This window comes from Barbatula barbatula (genome assembly GCF_947034865.1).
Source record: "Barbatula barbatula genome assembly, chromosome: 8".
NCBI lineage: Eukaryota > Metazoa > Chordata > Actinopteri > Cypriniformes > Nemacheilidae > Barbatula > Barbatula barbatula.
Genome location: NC_136771.1, coordinates 11,521,772 through 11,544,062, shown reverse-complemented (window position 1 = coordinate 11,544,062; position 22,291 = coordinate 11,521,772). Strand labels below are relative to the sequence as shown.

The 22,291-nt window shown below is 39.0% G+C and overlaps 1 protein-coding gene across 1 annotated transcript in view; it reads right to left on the bottom strand.

Annotated features, from left to right (window-relative positions):
* nr3c2 (nuclear receptor subfamily 3, group C, member 2) overlaps positions 1 to 22,291 on the bottom strand; it is a 69,535-nt gene that overhangs the window by 9,125 nt on the left and 38,119 nt on the right. Inside the window, exons 3-7 of the mRNA XM_079463150.1 lie at positions 21,146 to 21,273; positions 9,537 to 9,653; positions 7,847 to 8,164; positions 5,899 to 6,043; positions 789 to 919 (exon numbers count right to left, since the gene is read on the bottom strand). Coding sequence (XP_079319276.1) covers positions 789 to 919; positions 5,899 to 6,043; positions 7,847 to 8,164; positions 9,537 to 9,653; positions 21,146 to 21,273 — 839 coding nt within the window. The remainder of the gene's footprint in view (positions 1 to 788; positions 920 to 5,898; positions 6,044 to 7,846; positions 8,165 to 9,536; positions 9,654 to 21,145; positions 21,274 to 22,291) is intronic.

Below are 22,291 nucleotides of genomic sequence, written 5' to 3'. Positions count from 1 at the left end.
CATACACTGCTGAACTTCGCGAACATAGTGCTCTTTCTCTCTCTTGCTCCATCTTGGTGACGTGTGCGCATGCTCCTTCTCCCGCTCTCGCGGTTGACGCGTGGGCGTGCTCTCCTGTGAGAACTGTCCAACAAGGGACTACGAAAAGTTGTAAAGTAAGGGAATTTCATGCTCCAGAAAAACTTTCCGAAACCTATACGAACATTGGGGGAGTGTATCGAGCACCAAAATACTACGTCATACTCCTCCTCATTTTGACAAGTTGACCATGTCAAGCATGAGAAGACAGCACGTTTAACATTGTAAAGAAGTCAGAATGCATGAAATGCCCCTCTAAGATTGTGTTGGTAATTATATATATTCATATTTTTCATAGACATCACCTAAGACTGAAGTTTGCCGTTTTTTATCCCGTCCTATAAACTAAGTAAACTTGAAGAAATGCCTAATTTACTTTTTTGCGAGCATCTCAGCCTTTATTTGAACCCTTCGCAAAAATAGACGTTTTCTTCATTAGTGAACAGGACCAGATGGATCTGTAAAATAAAGTTTAGTTCTGCAGGAGCCGTCTAAACATAAACATAATTCTCCCTCGCATATGCAAAGAAGGGTGCAGGTCCATGTGCATGACTCGCATTCTACGACTATCTGTTAAGGGAATGTGATGTTTCATAAGCTGTCCAAACACTCAGCTCACTAGGTCACACGACAGCTGCCAATAATAAAAACACATATACACACAAAAAGAAGCTTTCTTACACACCCGCCTTTACATCACACGCACTCACCTGTGCTGAGCAGCAACAGCACCTTCATGGCGAGGAACTCCTCGTACGTCAGCTGTAGACGGACAAACTCCTGGCTCACCTGCCGCATGCCCAGACACAGATCGTACATGGCTGACTGCCTCATACGTTCCCTAGGAGGCAAATCGAAAAGTCTTTTAGTAAACACATCACTGGCATATTGTACATTAAACATTCGGAAACCATTTTGGGTTCCTAGGTGACCCCTGTATCAGAAGCCTTTGGTTTCTTAAATTTTCAATTCTGATTGGTCAGCTGTGACATTCTGGGATATTCATGTGTCATGATTCTGCCTCTTAGGATCATGTTTTATAGTCTTGTGGCAGGATCATGACAGACCCACGTGTTTTGTGCGAGAGAGACATGGCATTGTTGTTTTGGCGTGCCATGTGCTCTCCCCGGTCTCGTCTGTGTCCCCGCCCCCTCGTCTCCTCATTATTGAGTGTTAATGATTTCATGCTCCACACCTGTTCCCCTCTTGATTTGGTTCCCTATTTTATGCCCTCGTGTTCTCTGTATTGTGCTGTTTTGTTTTCATATCTAGTCTTGTTTTTGTGCAGACTTCATATTGTATCCAGTCCTGTTAAAGCCTGTATTGAATCGTCAAAGTATTTTTGTTTAACCTCCACTACCTGTCTGTGCTTGGGTTCAGTTCACGACTCCTGACACATATGTCTCTCGGATCACTCCACGTGCTATCTTCTTGCACAATGGAATCATTTCAGCTCATTTCACATCCACTTGACAAATGGACATCTAATAAGCAGGATAATGTTCAGTTTTCTGGTCTTGACTATAAACCTTAACAACATATGCCTTACATACAGTATTTAAGTTCCTTGTGTAAATAATGTGGTAAAATGTAATTCACCTGTGTGGTAATCTGAACTTCAATTGCGGCCTCTAATATCTTTTTTAAACAGCAAAGATGTATAAAAACAGACCGTTTTCAGTCTGTTTTGGTAGAAAATGTGCAGACCAGATGCTCCACTGAAGCTGAAGGGATTTTGGGAAGTTATCATGCCTTAAACTCAATGTTGTGCTAAAAGAGAATAAAAACATGATAGGAAAATATAACATAAATGTTACATTTAGTCATTTAGCAGACGCTTTTATCCAAAGCGAGTTCAGGGAGCAATAAGCGATATGTCATAAAAGAGCAATAGTACAATAAGTGATAATACCAAGTTACTAGTTTCAACAAAAGCTAGACCACTACCTGCTGAGAGAAGAGAGAGGTTTAGCGTACATCATTTTTTATTTCTCATTTGTCTGTCAAGTATTTACAGAAGAGATGGGATTTAAGTCGTTTTTTGAAGGTTGTGAGAGATGTGGTTGACCGGACCGAGTTAGGAAGATTGTTCCACCAATACTAATGGACATGTTACACTTCATGTCCATCCGTATTCAAATAGACAATTAGAATATAGAGCTTCCCTCATATATATATTCTCTCTTTTTTACCCTTCTTGGTCTCATCTTGACATTTTCTTGGCAGATTATTCATTTACTAGATAACTGTGTTTACTGACCATTTATTTGGCTTTAGGTGTCAATCTTTCTGAATGGTTGGCAAGGTTGAATACATTTCTGCCTTTCTGTCTTGCAAAGCTATCAATTGTTGACATGGTCACTAACTGTAATCTATTCATTTGTGTTTACAGACACGAATTTCCCCCTTTTTACATGTCAGTCAGCACGACTTTCAATCTAATGTATGTTAATACGCGGTAACTTTCATATGTATAGATATGTATAAACGCAATCTGATGGGAATTCATACCTATTTGACATGGTGGCTCATTTGTGTGAATTCCTTTTTTTCTACGATCTCATTTATATGTTTTGCTATGATTTGACTTTTCCCCTGTGACGTTACGTTTAGGGGGCTGGGTTAGGGGACCCATTTAGCGTTGTTTTGCACCCTTGTGAAACTCGCGTTCTTAGCTACATTTGCCTTTTCAGGGTTTTGGGTGAAGTAATGTGTTGGTTAGCCACATCCTGCAATATCTACAACTTCTTTTGATATATTAAGTTATAAATATATAAATGTAAATACACACGCAGTCTGTGTATTGAAAGTTGTGCTGAGTGACACGAAAAGAAAACGTGTCCAAGAACAGGAATTAACAGATTCCAAATTTCGTGACTATGTCACGAACGGCCGTGATTCTGGGTTGGTTACTGGGTGCAGAGGTTTGTCTGCTCTTGATCTATCGGCCAGATCTGATTTTCTCTTTCCATTCTTTCAGTCTGACAGCTTTCTTTAATATCCCATCGTTTTTCAATCCAGATTGAATGACAAAAGAGTTCCTTGCATCAATAGATGCAAGATCTCAGCCTGCAGTTTTCATGCATACCTTCCAGATTCTCTCATAAACTTTTGAACTGAAACTTTGTTTTGAATATTGTCGACGGAAGGAGATCTACTGGCAGGAAAATTCCTAAATGAAATCTTTTTGAGACAGTAATCATTTTTGCCAAAGTCTCTTACATTTATCTCCCGAGAAAGAGACCAGAGATCCCAACTGTTGCTCGAACAACAAAGTCTACAATTAAAATGTACTTCACATCAAATTAAATCCATATTCTGTTGTTCTTTTTACCTTTTTACTTTTTGTAAACCGTTATTTATGTCTCACAAGAAAAACCCATTTAAGACAAAATTGATCCCTCTGTGAAACAACTAAGAAGTCTCCTAAGCTTTGAAAGCAATAAAGTGTTCTTCTGGGGAAGGAAATGGCATCGGTTGTGACTCCACTTTCAGTTGCCATGGAGAGGCCTTCTGTTAGTGATGTTAATGAATTGTATGAGAGCGGTATGACGGCTGGTTCATACACATCAATCTTAGCAAACCAATGTCAACGCTCTTGTACTTTTGGCTCCTTCTATATAGTTTTTGAGGACACTGTCCGCAAACTATCTTCCTAGTATCTTGCACAGTTTTTGCTCTGTTTGCCTGCTGGTAGACGTACAACATGTATAGTTATGCATTTAGCAGACGCTTTTATCCAAAGCGACTTACAGTGCAATTCAAGCTAGATTCCCTGTGAATCGAACCCACAACCTTTTGTGCTGTCAATGTAGTGCACTACCACTGAGCCACAGGAACACAAATACCCTGACCTTCAGGATAATCTTTTTATGATGTTGATCTGCGTGTTGTTATGATATGTTATTCTATTGTTGTCAAATATTAATTTTAAATGAACGTTGTAAAGATTAACAACGTTCTATAAACACAAACCTTAATGGGATAGTTCACCTTCAAAATAAAAATGATATACACTTATCTTTTCTAACCTGTATGACTTTCTTCTGCAGAACACAAAAGCAGATATTTAAAACAATATTGCTCACCAAAAACCGAGGTCCCCGTTGACTTGCATTGGTTTTGTGTCCATACAATAGAAAACAATGGGGACCAAGGGTTTTTTGTCAACAACATTTTTTTAAATATCTACTTTTGTGTTTTGCAAAACAAAGAAAATCGCACAGGTTTAAAGTGACACCAGGGTGAGTAAATGATGACGGAATTTTCATTTTGAAGTTGAACTATTCCTTTAAATCATCCTTGGTTTGTTGTCGCAACCAATATAAACAGACTCAGTGTTTGTCAGTGAACAGAATTGAAATGCTTAACTTTGTGATAAACTTTGGAACAGATATTCTGTCACTTTTATTGGACTTTATTGGATTTCTTTTCACGGTATTCTTTTTACAGTACTTAAAGGGATAGTTCACCCAAAATTGTATATTCTGTCATTATTTACTCACCTTCAGACTGTTCCAAAGCTGTGTAAATGTCTTTGTTCTGCTAAACACATGTCGGTAACCAACAGATTTCATCCCCCATTTTCTGCTATAGTAGGTCAAATAAATACTATGGGAGTCTATGGGGAGGAGATCTGTTTGGTTACTGACATTCTTACAAATAGCTTCCTTTGTGTTCAGCTGAACAAAGACTTTTACATAAATTTGGAATAACTTGAGGATGAGTAAACATGTCAGAATGTTTATGTTTGGGTGACCTATCCCTTTAAGGATAGTACAAAAAAATTAGCATAGGCACACATCAAATTGACATGCAAATACAAATTTCAAGTGATCTCAAGCAAATAAGACTGCACAAACAAAACCTGAATATATATTTGAACATGCCAATTAGTTCTGCAAAAGATCTTAAATACACGGAACTTCTCCAACCCTCCTGCAGGGGTCACTGTGATCTGTTTTTAAGCCTCTTTACTACGTTCAATAAACTGACTTTTGGCTTCAAAAGCACATACTCATGCTCTTTCCACTCAACACTTTCTCATAATCTCTCGCCAATTGAGTGATTACACATCCCATTGACCTGATCAACACGATTAAGAAGCCCTTATGGGAACAATGAGTTTCCAGTTGTAGTGGATCAATTGAAGGGAAGTTTTTGAGGCCAAAGTCTTGTGCCTGCTGGAAACACACTTTATCATTTTGTATTATTCTCTTGGAAGAACCTGAAGCATCAACTTTCTAGTGAGGGTTAACACATGCAAGGATACAGAGGATGTGAATACCTGTTGGAAGGAAAATTCCAAATAATATCTACTGAATATTTAAAATCATTCACATACTTTGGACAGAAGTGAAGGCAACAAAGAATTTGTATTACATAAATTACATAACTATTTTAATGTTATGTTTTTCTGTATCATGTTAAAAGGCACATTTGAAAAGCATGCACTTTAACAAACTGTAAATTTAACGGAATTTCACAGTTTTATTTGCAAGTAATTGAACATATTCTGGAATTGCAGTTAAAAACGGAATACGTCTTCAGACTGCGAGTTTACAACTTTGGTGTAAAATAACATGAACAACATTCCACTTTACGAAAAAAAATATTTTACTGCCACAGTTGCGGTACTACTACCGTTTTTTTTTAGTATTTCTTGACGTGCTGAGAACTCTCCTGTGCTATTAAAGAGCGATACAACATTTTCTTGGTACATTATAGTTTACAACAGTAGGAAGGCCCTTGAGATGTTTCGATGGATTCGAAATATTCTGAAAATGAACATAATTCCGATTGCACCAAACATTCACTTACTCATTGAAGACGAGGTCAGGGGCGAAGTAGAGCATTTGGGCGTTGGTGTGTTTGTAGGATCTCCAACTGAGAGAGAAGGAAGAGAGACACATCCAGGAATACTGGATCAGCGTGATTTGGTCCTCGATGGGTAGACTGCGGAAACCTGGGAAAAAAATCAAGGGGAAGTTAACACAGAGCTGAGAGGCATATGGGACATAAAGGGCCATGACTTGCCCTGAAGCCCAGCTAATATTAAATATTGACTTTAGGCTCTTGAGGAACAAAATAGAGGGAACTATTACGTTTGTGTTAAATAAAGAAGCGAGGTGTTTTGGTGCGAGAAAGAGATATATTAAGGAAAGTGTGAAGAAATTGTGTTTGAAAGTGTTTCCGTAGAGGATGGTGGTAGCTACGGCAAGGTCGTATGTTTAATTCCCAAGAAAAGCGTGTACTTGGTTGTAAAATTGGTTGGGATAACTCGTTTGTTGAATGCATAAATATGAATATGTAAATGTTTAAAAAACCTGATTGGTTTGGTCATTTGTGAACCTCAAACACAGTGAGGGGTTATTTCCCAGAGCTGCTCGAATTTTTTCAGAAATGATAAAGTCAACAGAATTCGTTTTGCATGAATCATTGAAGGTTTCCACTCATTGTCCCGTTGTCAGAGAGGCTTAGCAATAAATAGAACAGGCTGGAATCTTGCCAACACTCACATCGAGAGCTATAAAGTCACCCACATGCTATAATATAAGCCAAACGAGGACACACTATAAAGATATTGGTGAGACAGAGGCTATTTTTGGCCAAGCTTTTCTGCAATATGCATTCGCTATTGACTATAATGTGTCACACCATCAAGTTTATATTTCATTTCTGCACTACCTTCATCATTTCCAGGCAATTTCTGAGCAGCGTCCCTTGTGTTCTCTTTCCTTATAAATAATCATATTTCCATATCACCTCTTGAGAGATTGGCCCACATGCTGAAACTAGTGAAACAGTTTGTTTTTATGGCAACGTCAAATGTACAGCACCATGAAATGTGGTCCTCCTTTTTCATCACACTGTCACAAGCCAGGCTTTTTTTATCACGTAAATGATTTAAAATGTGAACATAGATCATACATAATGAACACCCGCTGACCACGTCCACATGTATTTTTCAGCGGTCCTTCCCTGAATGTCACTTGTAGGTGTGCACTGTAGGCTACTGTATATACTGTACGGCTCAAAACCTGGTGTCTTTGAAAGTCAGTGAGCTCTGGTGTTTATTCAGCTTGCTATTTTTGTATCCGGATATAGCAAGCAGACACCGCGGTATCAAATAATTGCAATACAGCAAATGACCGTCTCATAGCAAGATACCCCAAGACTTTGTTACAGATGGCAAAGACAGCTTTCCAAAATGACACTCATGTAAATATTGAGCAACTGTATGGAAAAGTTTAGTGTACAATTTTAGCGTATGCTAACCAACTAACCAATTTCTGTTGTGAAAGGCAAAAATGAACTTCCTCCAATGTGTATTTTTAGGAGGATCTACAGAATGACTTGCAATGTAATACTATGTGTTCAAAGGTGTATAAAGACCTTACACAATGAAGCGTTTTTATTACCTTAGAATGAGATATTTCTATCTACATACACCGCGGGTCCCCTTGCATGATGTTGTTTCTACAGTAGCCCTAACCTGGCAACATCGTTGTCATGTATCAGCCACCGTAGTGCTCCGAAAGGGAGAGGTGGGAGTCCACAACTCGCAGCCTCATCACTAGATGCCGCTAAAATCTCCAGATTGCTCTTTTAAAACTTAATGCTCACATGGAAGCTACAGTTGTAGACATTTCCAGGGATAATCCATACGGTTCAACTTGCCTTGAACTTTAAATACATCTCAATACAGAACAAAAAGTACAAAATAGCATTACAAAGTGCAGAACGCAGATTTGCCTTGAGGTCGTACCTGGAAGTACTTTGGCCCACTTGACCACTCGGATCATCTGTTTGCCGGCGAGTTGGTTGAGGCTGGTGAGCAGGTGGTCGGTGGTGTCGGGCTGTGTGTTGTCGTACCCTGCAAACACTACTTCAGGCTCGATGAGCTCCAGGACGCTACAGACAGACGGCGATAAAAACGGTGCGAGTGCCGAGACGTGGGGGACGAGAGCGGTGGTGGAGCTCAGCTCTTTCTCAGAGGTCAGGAACGGAGGTCCGTCCTTTGAGTTCTGCAGGGAAGAGTCCTCACTGACGCTTTTCATCTTTCCCAACTTCTTTGACTTGCGTGCTGTAGAGAAAACGTGACAAAATGATATATACCGTATTATGAAGGCTGTTCGCTTTAGCTGTCCGATTGATTTTTATGAATACTTGCAATTACTTGCTCTATTATGTTAAACATCGAGTCTTATAAGAGAGATTAATAATTTAGGACGCACAAGATATTCATGAAAAGACCCCAAGTGCAGTTTTAAATCATGTTATTAGTTTTCCTCCTTATCTAAAATGAGCTGGAGCTTATAGCAGAAATGTTTGACGTAGAGATGGATCATATAGAACAGTGTGTATCCCTCGTGTAAAGTTGTGACCCCTCTGTACTCCAGAAAGTTGCTGTTAAATTGCGTTTATGTTTGATATTAATTGCGAGCTCCCCATGCCAACAGATTTCATAGCACAGCGGTGTGTGTGACTGAAGGTGGCATATGCGCGTGCATGACTAGTGATGTCTATCACTATCACTTGCGCTAAACGCAAAAAAACTTTCCATTTAGTTTCACTCTAAAAGGAGTTGAGAAATAAAGAAAAAACGAAAATTGAAGATAGCAGCTGCCTTTTTACATTCACATTCTGGCCTGCAAAAGTTGAAGATAAACGGCGCTCATGCTATCTACCAGTCACCCAAGAGACAGGGACAGGGAGATCGATCACTCTTCAACAATAGTGTAAAAAACACCAAATTTGTCTAATCTATGTTTGAATTTGTCATGAAAATCTAATCAGGGTTCAGTTTTGTTTGTATTGTATTCAACAATAGTCGATTGCTTCGAAATAAGCGTGTGTTAAAAGTATTTACTTAAAATGCAAAAGGGTTCGGATATTGATTTACCTCCAATCATATGATGTCATTTATTGAGGCAAAAGTCGTAGTTAATGGTTTGTTAATAGCGAGAATTGTCTCTTAAAATAAAGTGTGACCTTTTGTTTTCCAATAAAATAAACAGTTGCTGACACAATTGTTTGTCCACAAAAATAATTTTAAACATTAAAGAATACACATTGAGATTACTAGAAACTTTTTAGTGAGGCGTTTCCAAACTTTTGACTGGTACTGTATGCAGATGAGTTTGTCTGCATGTGTTGTCTGTTCTATAAAAACCAAGATGGGAAATTCCGATATGCAAATTGCGCAGAGCACTGATTTGATTCGTTGTCGCTTTTTTGCCATTACCTTGTTTGCATGATGCCTTCGGCGAATTGGTGGCTAAAACAATACATGCAAACAAACAGCGTTTTTGAGTCGGCCACCATTCATTCTTAGCGAGTCCCGCTCACCACCTCCCGCCATCCCCTCTGTGGTTTAATGTTATGGATTTGTTATCTTCTATTTTAATGACCAGCTGTCCCAGTATAATTGTTTATAAGTGAGTTTTAGAAGTTACCCCCAAGATTCATCCCTGCTTGTAGACACTTCCGTACTCTGCAGGCTGGGCAATTTTTCCGCCGGATCTTGTCAATGATACAGTCATTCCTTCCAGCACACAGGTAGTTATGCTGACCTGCAAAAAAAGGATATTTCTGTCAACATTTGCACACTGTTCTGTAGTTATCTTCATGGTTTCCATTATTATTTTAAATTGTTCTTTTTGCTAATTTATTATTTAACGGTAACATACAGGACAAATTTGTTATGGGCATCAGTACAGATTCACATTTGCGGCAAAAGTATTGAGTGTGTTTATATGTCTGCGGGGTGTCACAATATACTTGTATTAACTATGAAATTATCAATATTGTGTTAATTCACACATTACATAATAATAAATAACTATTCAGCTCCAATTTAAAATGTTGCCTTAAAGTGAATTATGTCATCATTTACGCTCCCTTTTGTCACTTCAAACCTTTATGACTTTCTTTCGCAGAACACAAAAAGTTGGTAACAGCACTGGTGCCCATTCACTTCTATTGTATGGACTCAGAACCAATGCTAGTGAATGGGGGACAGCTAAGAACATTCTTCGAAATATCTTGTTTTGTGTTCTGCGGAAGAAAGAAAGTCAAACAGGTTTGAAATGAGTATTTTTGGGTGAACGATCACTTTAAGTCACAATGAGACGCCAACTGACTTCCTAAAATATTATTTTGAGTGTGATTCGTTGACCCAATAAACAACAAAACACAAAATAAACTAAGTTAAAGATTACTTTGATAGCAACATTTATTTATATAAAAAGATATTGCGATAATATCACCTCAATGAATCCTTTTGCCCACGATAACAGTGTAGTGAAAGTCTGATATCTTGACAGCCCTGGCCAAAAACCTACCAAAACTCAGCATGTTACTGATATTAACGGTGTTATTAACCACAGTGATGTCATATTTTCAACCTTCCTGTTTTTCCCTGGCTTTGGTGTCAAAATATAAACAGCTGTGTACACAAGGCATGCACACATTGAATACGCCGGTAAATGTGTTTATATCAAAGGGAAATCAAGGCAAAAAACACAAGTACAGTAAGGTTTTTGTTTAGTGAGTGTGAAAACACACTCTCTGTAATACATTATGACTCCGATGAGTACAGTAGTCATCTCCGTGAATACACGACTCAAAAGAGACAGCTGCCTTTCGCTTTACAGCCCTCTGCTATTATCATAGAACAAATGAGCCGTCCCAAACAGTGTTATTGAGTCTGTCATGGTTTGGGACACTATGAGAGAGACTGTAACAGCCTGAGAATCCCTCATGCGCCGCCTTCCTTGGCCGAGGCTGCAGCTCGTGGAACAAGCTCTGGTTTTAGAGCGCCATTCCGCTCCAGTGACTTGCCACATGCCCACGCACTCCACGGACCAGAGCGCAGCGCCGCAGGGCCGCATCCAGGCTCCGTGACCGCGTGCATCTCTAACTCTTTCTGTTGCTCATCCCCGGCCTCCATTCCACCCCCTCCATCTCACTCCGCTTCACTCGGGCATCACGGGAAGGGCTCTTCTAAACCTAAACCCTTCTTGCGGCTTCTTCCTTGTGTGCTGGCGAATGGTGTGGCTGCAGACAGCCACAATGAGCGTTTTCGGTTGAGGGGAAAATGCGCAGTGAATCTGTCTACGAGCTGCCAAAAAAGCCCAAGATCTGCAGATGGAGCAACAGCAGCTGTAGCGTTGCCACTATTTCTGGCTAAATCACATGACCTCTTACATAAGCCCATTTTTCCTGCTCTAAAAAACAGTAAACTGCGACACAGGAAACACAACGCGCCCCTCCTCCACCTTGCAACCTAAACACAGACACTAATCGGACCTGAAATCCGTTCGACTAACTCTCGGGCCCCATGACCGCTGTACACATCTGCCCCACAAACTCGTGTTAATCATTGTCTAAACAGAGATGGATACACGTGTGCTGGTGCCATATTAAGTGAGTGTGTTGGAGAGCCTGTTCGTTCATGAAGATGTTCTATAGACAAAATACCATAGCAGTGTTTGTAAGGCACGGGAGGGGAAAGTTGAGTTTGCACATGCTGTTAGTGGATCTATATCTGTAGAATGTTTATGTGCATTGGCTTACAGAATCTCAGCAAGTGCACATTGTGGTTGATCACATTCGTAGTATGTTACCTCACAGTTTGGTTTAGTACTATATTTTATTGTGTTTTGATATTCCTTTACTGTGGTTAACCGTTCCATGGTCAGTTTAAAGATTAAGCTTTTCATTTTTTCCCTTAAAATGTTTTTCTCCTACCCCAGATTGACCCTCCAAAGGAATTGCTTTATTCAACCTGATCTCACAAGAACTCGAATTTGTGAGGTGTTTAATTCGTGTCAATTCGTAACAGTGAATTATACAAAACAAATGTAAGATTAGTGTTTTTTCAGTAGTCGTACCAATCCCAGTTAAATTCCACAGTGTATAAAAAGCAATGCCATTTTGTATATATGAAGTATACAAGTTAATTGTTAATACGTCGGTGTTACCGAGAGGTACCGCCAACTTTTTATTTTTAGGTTGGCTCCCGACTTGGACCTGAAGTACTGGAAATTTGGACAACACTACGTACGATTACTAGAAAAAATGAATACTGAACCCCTGACCCCACCGCTAAACTTAACGCCACTGACGCGAAAGCAGATCGTACTGAGATTGTACCAATAAATAGGAATTAGCCACCAAATCTTTAAGAATTCTGGTGAAATGATGTAGCTTGCTTTGTTTTGCATTCTTACCAACACGACACGGCAACAATGGCACTACCAACTTTTGTATGTTGTCAACCTATGAGAGATGAAAAGTGTTTAAATCTGCTTTCAAATCTTTTTTAGAGTTTTACTTAGTGAGACATCCACTAAAATATTTATTTAACAATAGATTTGTAAGCTAAGATTGAGTAAGTATCAATAATATACTTATGGCACTTTGAATGGTCTTTTTTTTTAAACCTGCAGACAATTATTTTGAGTATTGAAAAATTTGCAGTGATACCTTGTTAGTGTTATATATATATATATATATATATATATATATATATATAATGTCATTATTCCATTCTTTTCTTACTTCTTTCTCTACTACAGTATGTATAAACTGTAAAGCTGCAACAATGCAAACTGTGAAAAGCACAATCGCAATAAATCTAAATTGAAGTTATACGTATTTCCACTTAGAGGTTTACAGTACATGCTTTTTCATCTTTAATCAGATTTTAAGGAACACAGTCTAAGATGTCAGTTTAACAAATTTACCTCCTAATACACATTTCACCAAACACTGTTAGTACCCACAACCTCCCTTTTATGCTCCGCCATCCACAGAAGCTTGATAATGAATGCGTACTTATGAAGTGTTAACATGGGTTTTCCTGTACGAGCCGGTGTCTGGTATTACTGTAGCCATTTCACGATAGAGGGATGCGCAGAAAAAGCTTCCTGTCAGCTTTGAAATGAAACAGACCTTTTAAGAGGAATATCCCTCTGGGATACAAAGCAAACACTGCTTTACAGTATTCACTCACAGCGTTTTCCAACTTTTGTGTCATATCTACTGTAGCTACAGACTGGACACGTGAGCCTCTCCTTAAAGGTGCAGTTCACCCGAAAATAAAAAAGACTGATTCAGGGCTGATTCATGAAGAAATTGTTCATCCTTTCAATGATTTGCTTGATGCCCTTGACAAATCCAGCCAGATCCAGTTCTGATTTAAATGCACTGACTCAGCAGGTAACATCACAATGGATGTGAAAATTATCGGTGAAAATAATTCTGTACACAAGGAATAGTTTAAGTACTTACTTTCATTTTTTTTAACTCAACAGCCCCAGACTCTTCAAGTTTATTATATGATCATCACTGGCCCATTTATCCAAAAATCGCCTTCTGTGTTCAACAGAAGGAAGAAAGATGATGAGTTACTTGTCATTGACTTCGGCGGGTGCAGGATTTTTATGAAATGTGAACTGACACATAAGTGTTTAATCTAAAACCAAAGAGCCGCAACAATCTCTCATAAAATACACACTTTTGAAGTTTCCTATCATCAATTGTTATTTCCACACATGCGCTTCCTGTACTTTGACGTCCTCTGCTTTCCTGTTAGAAATTGTGTCTCGTCCAAAGCTTCTACTTTATCTGCGTACAACATGAAGCGGTGCTATAAATTCAAATGGAATAAAACCGAAATGGGTTTTTTATTATTATTATTGCACACACATAAATACAAATAATTCTTGTCTTTGAGGCTCCAGGTGCCCTTAGAAAAGGTGACACGATAGCCGCCATACGATTTGCTTAAACACAAAGGGTGTCTCCTCTCATCACACTTGCATTTTGCATTGAAGGCAAAGAACAAAGGAATCACCCGGAAGGCGGAAGAGATGGCAGATGCAAGTGAAAGCAGCAGTGCCAGAGGCGAACACACAGCAGGGTTATTTAAGGTGAGGCTCAGGTATACTTATGACCTGTTTAGCTGACTGTCTGGCTGATCGTCTATCGTGACACCATGCAAAAGAGAAGCCAGAATTACGGCACCATTTGGTATGCGAGTCTTATAAACACAAGAAAAAGTGTTTGTTAGTCATATTGTCATTAAAAACAAATGAATTACCGGGTTCATGCTTGGTGCTGTATATCATTTGATGGTTGAATATTATGGGAATATGTATAGATCTGTTTTCATTGAACGTTCTACGTTCTTTGGTCTCTCCATGAAAATCACAAAAGCTTCTCACCTCCAAATGATGCAGTGAGACAATTGATTGGCATTTACAGTAAATATACAATAACGGCTGCCTTAAAGTACAGCAGGCTTTGTTAAAACAAAACTAAGTTTAGAATCGATTTTTTGAATATAGCACAGGATCCACTATGGGTGTAACGGTATGCGTATTCGTACCGAACCGTCACAAGCTGTCACGGGGATAATTCCAAATGAAGTCATCGTTTTTATGCCCTACTCCCTTCTGAAGGGCAGAGCCCTTGGAGTTTAGACTTTGGAGTGAACAGGGCATTAACATGCCATTAAGTCGACGTTTGGAATGCACTTGGCACGGAAGCGACGTCATTTCCTCATTATCTTCAGCTGGCATGTTCCTGTGACTGTTTGCAAATAATTTTGCAAATTTTTGGTATACAATATACAAACACTGATATATATAAAACGTATTATAAAATATAAAATGTATTGTTTATTTGCAAAACAGTTTTTATGCTTAAGTTATGCCATTAAAACAGCGACATCTGCTGACGGACACAATGCTTCGTTTTCAGGGGAACATGCCAGCTTAAGATAATGAGGAAATCACATCGCTTCCTTTGTCAAGTGCCTTCCAAACGTCTACATAATGGCACGCAAATGCCCTGTTCACTACAAAGTCTAAGGACTAGGGCATAGGTATGATGACTATATTTGGAATGTTGCCCGTGATGCTTCAGTACGAATACAAGTACCGTTACACTATCTACTGTGTAGAGCCTACAGAGAACATAGTCAAGGTTCTGTGTCCATACTTCTGCTACATGCCATATGCACTTTCCTGCGGCTCAGTGGTTGCTAGCAATGCCAAGGTCATGGGTTCGGTCCCAGGGGATTGCACATACTTAGATACAATGTATAGTATAATGCAACGAAAGTCGCTTTGGATGAAAGCTTCTGCCAAATACATAGATGTCAATATACTGTAGATCACTGTAATTTCCTTCAATATTACGTTTATCAAGACCCAGATATGTTTCAACAGCTCTGCTGTAGCAAGGTTCAATGGTTTCGTTATGGCCTTGTAAGTTCAATAAAAGTCCTTAAATGATGAGCTGTCATGAAACATGATAACATGCCGAGCCACTGATGACGTGTGAATAATAAACATCAGCTGAGATGCTGGAGAAAGAGATCTCTGCGCAACCCATGAGGGCATCACAGCCGATGTGGTTTGGGACTTTGGGAATGGACAAGTGATTAGGAAATGTGTTGATAATGGGAAAACTGTGTATGTGGGCAAACAGCCCCAATTACCACCTTGTGTAAACATCTCTCATACTTGGCTGAGCTTCAGCTGGTGTGCCAAGAAACTCAATCTCATACATTGAAAATCTCAAAGGGATGGCAATGTTAAACTGACCCCCTTTGCACTTATATCTGTGAACCACATTTCCAGACTCCAGTATGTTAAAGGTCCAGTGTATTCAATTTAGCGGTGGTGAGGTCCCGGCACCCTTTCGAAGCACTACAGTGGCTGACCAAAGATGAATTTAACAACATTTATGAAACGCGCTCTGTCAAATTGTCCAATTGGAGCCACTGTGGTAGCAACATGGTGAATTCCATGAAACGGGACCTTACGGTGTATGTAAGGTAATAAAAACATGGTGCTTCATTGTGTAAGTCTTTAAACACCTTTGAACACCTTTGTATTATATTGCAATTATGTCAATAGATCCTCCAAAGAAGTACCGTTGGATCTTTAACGTAACTGATTGTCACTAGATAACCTACACATGGAACAAAATCACTTATTTAAAACACATGGGAAAAATCAACTAGCTGGAGAAGCTGGGCAACACAACTAAAATAGCATTGTCAACGAACACATGTTGAAAGACAAAGCATCGGCTGCTTGAAGTGTAGACAGATTCGTTTATAGCTTATAATGGTTGCAATGTAATTTTGTACTATCTAGATTTGTTTTTTGCGTTATCCCTACATTATTTTGTTCCTGGATGGAGACCACAACAGGTTTAAAGGGCTAATGAGGAGTCTATTTAAATCATTTTTAGCACCGTGTTGGCAGATTTCATAATGACTTCTAAAAGCAGAGACACCTCTGGCGTTGTATATGTTGTTTGTGAATTCCTTTCAATTCGCATATGACCCCGACCAAGCCCGAGGTGACAAACCCTACAGCTAAATCAACACAGTGAATCTGCTCTACCCTGGTGCCAAACGTAATAACAGATTCTCAGAATGATGGAACAAATATTTTAGTGCTCAGATTGAACAGCTGTAGAGTCTGTTGAGTATTAGCTGATACCATATGGGCACTTCGCACTTTTCTCACAGAAACAAGTGTTTGTGCTGCTATTAGTTATTCTTCAGCCGGCCCTGAAAACGACACAATGGGGATTGTTAAAGGAATAATTTGCCTTAAAATGTTGGTGGCTGAGTCTTACCCTCCATTCCCCTTCATTCAATAGAAACACCCAAAAACTCTGTCATCATTTACTCACCCTCGTGTAATTTTATACCTATATAAATTACTTTGTTATGCCGAACAAGGAGAAAGATATTTGGAAGAATGTTAGTCATTTAGTAAAATGTTTTGGAACATCGTCCACTACCATGGAAGGAAAAATAAAATGGTAGTCAAATGTGCCCCAGAACTGTTTGTTTTCCTAAATTCTAAAAAATATCTCATTTTGTGTCTAACAGAACAAAGATTTACAGTATTTGTTCTACTATGGTAGTGGATTTTGTCCCAGAACTGAAAATTGCTAACATTCCTCCAAATGTCTTTCCTTGTATTTAGCAAAACAACGAAATGTATACAGGTTTGCAATAACCTAAGGTGGAGTAAATAAAGACAGAATTTTTATATTTGGGTGAATTATCCCTTCAACGAAAAGAAGAAAGACAAAGACCAAGAAAAAAAGGGGTTTCGAATGGCATTCATTTGAGTAAGTGATGGAATTGTTTAGTTGCAATATCACTATTGCAACCAACCTGGGAGTGGTAATCGATGATCGGCTTAACCTTACAAGTCATGTTGCCAGCACCACCCGGTCCTGTAGATTCATCCTCTACAACATTAGGAAATTAGAGACCTTTCCTAGCGGAGCACTCTACGCAAGTCCTATTCCAGGCTCTTGTCCTGTCCAAACTGGATTATTGCAATGCGCTTCTGGATGGACTTCCTGCTTGCACAATCAAGCCTGTTCAGATGATCCAGAATGCGGCGGCAAGAGTGGTCTTCAATGAACCGAAGAGAGCGCATGTAACTGGCTCCCTGTTGCCGCCCGCATAAAGTTCAAAGCTATGCTCCTGGCCTACAAGACCAACACCGGGTCTGCACCATTGTATCTCCACTCGCTAATGCAGATCTATGTTCCTGCCAGATCACTGCGGTCTGCAAAGAAACAACGACTAGTGGTACCATCCCATAAAGGAAAAAAGTCACTCTCCCGTACCTTCTTTGGATCTGTTCCACATTGGTGGAATGATCTACCAGCTGCTACAAGATCAGCAGACTCGGTTGCCATCTTTAAAAAACGCCTAAAAACGCATCTCTTCCGTCAACACGTCGCTAATTGATTTTTCCTAATTCTCTTCCCTTTCCTTCTTAAAAAAAATAAACAAATTAAATTAAAAACTTACTAACCTCACTATTCTTAGCTGTGCTAGGCTTTAATGGACTAGTTTGACGCACTTATGTATTTTGTTGCCTATGTTGTTATAATTGCTTCCAATGTCTCCTCATCTGCTAAATGACTAAATGTAATGTAAATTTAATCCCTATAATTATTTATTAATACTTTTTGTATCACAGTATCATCTTTCCAAACTCCAAAAAAGAGGTCAAGAAATGTTCTCGCCACTTCCCCTTGTACATTTTTCAATATCGGTCTTCTGGCTGTCTCGCGGTCTCTCTTGTTCGCTTCCTCCTTGTTATTTCAAACTGTCTTTCTTTCCTCTGTGTCTCTTGTTTTATCCCTTTTTCCATTCTTACTGCTCACCCTCCCTCTTCCCCGAGCTCGCTCTCTCTCTCACTCGCCACAGTCTCTCTCTCTCTTTCTCCTCCTCCTCTCTCGCTCAGATGGTAACTAGGCTGAGGTCAGGTGAGGTAACAGCTAGAGCGCACACTCTTACACAGCACTACCTCTGCAGCGGGCTGTAATTCCGAATGCCCTTGAGGTGTGACATCATTAAGATCTCTGAGAGGCGATCACGACACTGGAGAATGTTTGATTTAAACACACAGACATAGATTTGAAACCTGTTATATGAATACCACTAATCTAATGCATTACTAGGTGACTTAAATAGTAAATGTTACATTTAAACACACATTGCAAAGTGTAAGATATAACAGAGTTGTTCCAAATCTGTATATATTTATTTGTTCTTAAGAACATAGAGCAATACATTTGGAAGAATGCTTGTAACCAAACAGTTCTTGGACACAATTGCATTCACATTTACATTTAGTCATTTAGCAGACGCTTTTATCCAAAGCGAGTTCAGGGAGCAATAAGCGATATGTCATAAAAGAGCAATAGTACGATAGGTGCTAATACAAAGTTACTAGTTTCAACAAAATCTAGACCACTACCTGTTGAGAGAAGAGGGAGGGTTAGTGTACTTTTTTACATTTTTTTATTTGTCCATTGCCAATGGACCATTGCATTGTCCATTGACTACCATAGTAAGAAAAATTACAATGTTATTAAAAGTGCACCTGTAAAAAGCTAATTTTCCTACTTTGGTAGCCTGAGCTTGGGTTTTTAACAACTTTGAGATCTCTTCTGAAACTTGTTGAGATATTGTGAGATTTTTGGGCTTGTTTATCTCGGGAGAAGTGTATCTGTTACACAGGAGATTAAAGCAAAAGTTCCACTTTGTTCTCCATTAAATCTCCATAATGTCTAAAAGAAAAACAAAAATATTAAAGAGATCTCATCTATGATTTTCTCTTTCTTTTTTGTCTTTTACCCAATAAAGTATTTGTGTGCTTAATAGTAGTGATGCACCGGAATGAAAATTTAGGGCCGAAACCGATAACGACAATTTAGGATGAACTTGGCCGAAAACTGATACCGAAACCATAAGTTACTTTAAAAAAGGTTTTGAATAGTTTTTATTTGATTGTATTAATAACACACACCAATACCACAAACATTAAGGAGAACCTATTTTAAATTAAAACAAAATATATAATTTATTTTATTTTTCATTGCAACAATCATCTAAACATTGTAGTTTTAGAACTATTCTATGCATAACAGTAGTAAAGTCAAAGTCAGCCGCTCTTGCTTATACAAGACGTTTATATATGGTGCACAATCTTTTGAATGAAAACAAAACACAGAACACAGAGAGGCAGTGAGTCTGTTCATGTTAAAAGGCTTAAAATGAGCTTCAGGGATATCAGCACCTGCCGGATGACGGTCCTCGTGAGCTACATCATCACTGACAGATCGTTCCCCTGATCATTCACATATGAAGAGTTTGATGCGTTTACAATTCGGCTTTAAAACACGCATGAGTCAATGCGCGTGATCTCCGACAATAGAGAAAAATAAAGCCGGTCACGTGCATTCGCCGAACATCACACAGAGCTTGCTTGTCATTTTCTGTCTGCTGGTTTTGAGCTGTTCCTGTTATATTTATTGAGAATCTTTTCTGCTAGTGAGTTCAGTTAAATGTTGTTCCGTTTGACTAAGAAGACATAAACATGGTGGGTCGGTTGTGCTGTGTTATAAACTGCAACAGCAAGTCACACAATCATTTAGGACAGAAACTAGACATTGCTAAGCTAATCTCATGGTTAGCTTAGCAATATGCTAACATCAAACTCTGTTAAAAATGAATTGCAAGTTGAATTGCATGAGTGGAGAGCCATTTGTGTAAGAAGCGCTGTAGTATTTCCAATGTGGGTTTTAAGATTTTCTCACATTTACGGTTTCATAAAATGGTTTGAGCTAAGAAGTGGCAACGATATCTGATCTTTTCTAAAAGAAAATGTTCAGTATCTAACAGTTAAGCACCACACGCATGACACTCCATAATGAAGTCCAAAGTTTTACAGCAACACTTCAAACTAAATAGATTTCTTGAATATTTTCTCAAAAACTTTTTTCACATTTCTCACTTCTGTCTGGCTGTTATTTCTGCTCGGAGGAGTTATGGACGTGTCTGTTGGCTTAATAAGCAATTTGCACTTTTCTGAAAAGGCTTCATAACTGCTAATACAAATGCCCTACCAAATGTCCCACTTCACCAAACGCATAAACTATATTTCACTGCTCACATCTGATGTGAATGATCCCATAGGTCACTGATACCCAAATTTAGAAGTGTAAAATCCAGGCCTGGGACTGCTTTACCAAGTACAGCTTATAGGAAATCTATTCTCTGCTGCTGGCCTATTTCTCTTATTTTCAATCTGATTAGAAACTTGTACTATTACCTGTATTATCAACTATCGTACTATTGCTCTTTTATGACATATCGCTTATTGCTCCCTGAACTCTTTGTAAGTCGCTTTGGATAAAAGCGTCTGCTAAATGACTGAATGTAAATCATACAGCATCCAGTCGTGCCCTCAAGCGATATCCTATTAAATATCCTTATACACTTTTATTGACCCTGCTACAAAGTCTGCATAAGAGACGCTGGTATGTGGGTTTGCTGGAAAACCAAAATGGATGCTGTTGTGCTGGTTGACCTGTATGCAATGTTTTGGATGTTCGGACAGTAGTCAACCAGAAACTTGTGCTGGGCAAATGGGAATATCTAGTTGCGTGAGGACATTTTGCCCCTCAAGACTTTGTAAGATAAAGACGACAGCCTTACCTTCCACTGCTCTTTTGAAGAAAACTTTGCAGCTTCCACATGTTACGACCCCATAGTGACATCCTGACGCTTCATCTCCACACACCAGACACACTTTGGCTGTTGAAGATGTGTGTCTCAAAGGTGCACTGCAATGAAAACAAATAGAATTGTGCCATAATGTGTCAGGTACAAAGGACAATGTACACATACAGTACAGAATGGCATAACAGACCATGTCTTTGTGGACAAAATTATTTCAGTTTTTGAAATGGCAGTTAAAGGCTAACCACAGAAATGACAGTACGCGGCATCTGAAAAACAGTCAATGGATTCTCATTAAAATAAATGAACACTTCTAAAATAATTTAATTGCTTTTTATCAAAACGATTGCAAACATTCACCTGCAGGTTCTTGATACTTTTTAATTCCAGGAATACTAACAGATCAGACATAAATAACGCCCTCAGGTCTGAGCTAAGCGTGTTCCTCTGCTGCTCTGCAGGACCATTTGAGCTTAACAATTTTAGTGCTGCAGAAATCACGTTATTCCCACGTTGTTACCGGGCACCCAAAGGGCACGGCATATGTCACTGACTCATAACTTATGCCTTCCCATTTTGCTCCAGATCAAGAGAATGGTCTTGCTTACACTGAAATCTGTTCAATTGCCACAGACAACTGACTATAATGCAACTACACCCAATATCATCAGCAGTCAGTTTATGGCTAATCTACTGGTGACTTAAAAAGAACAGCGTGCAGAAATAAAAACCAAACGGCATTACGTGGCAGAAAATGTTGCACACCGAAAAAGTGAGAATTTTATATCCCGTGCCCTCCAAAATGAAATTGAAACATTGAAAATGAAGCGAACACTCTTCAAATAGTCCGGCTGACAGGACAGAAATCTGATTAAATCCCCCAGTGAAACCTGACATAGCCTGAGTGGGAAGAGATTATAACAAGGCTGCACTGTGGAATGGGTGAAAGTCATTCTTTGAAATATGTCTGTGACGTCAAAATATATATATATTAGCCGAGTATCACGTGCACCACTCAAACACAAAGAAAATATATGAACTCTCAATTTAGTAAATAATTGTCTGTTTTTCTGAATTTACTATGTGTTTCGGTGAAAATTATATTTTTCATAAAGTTCATAT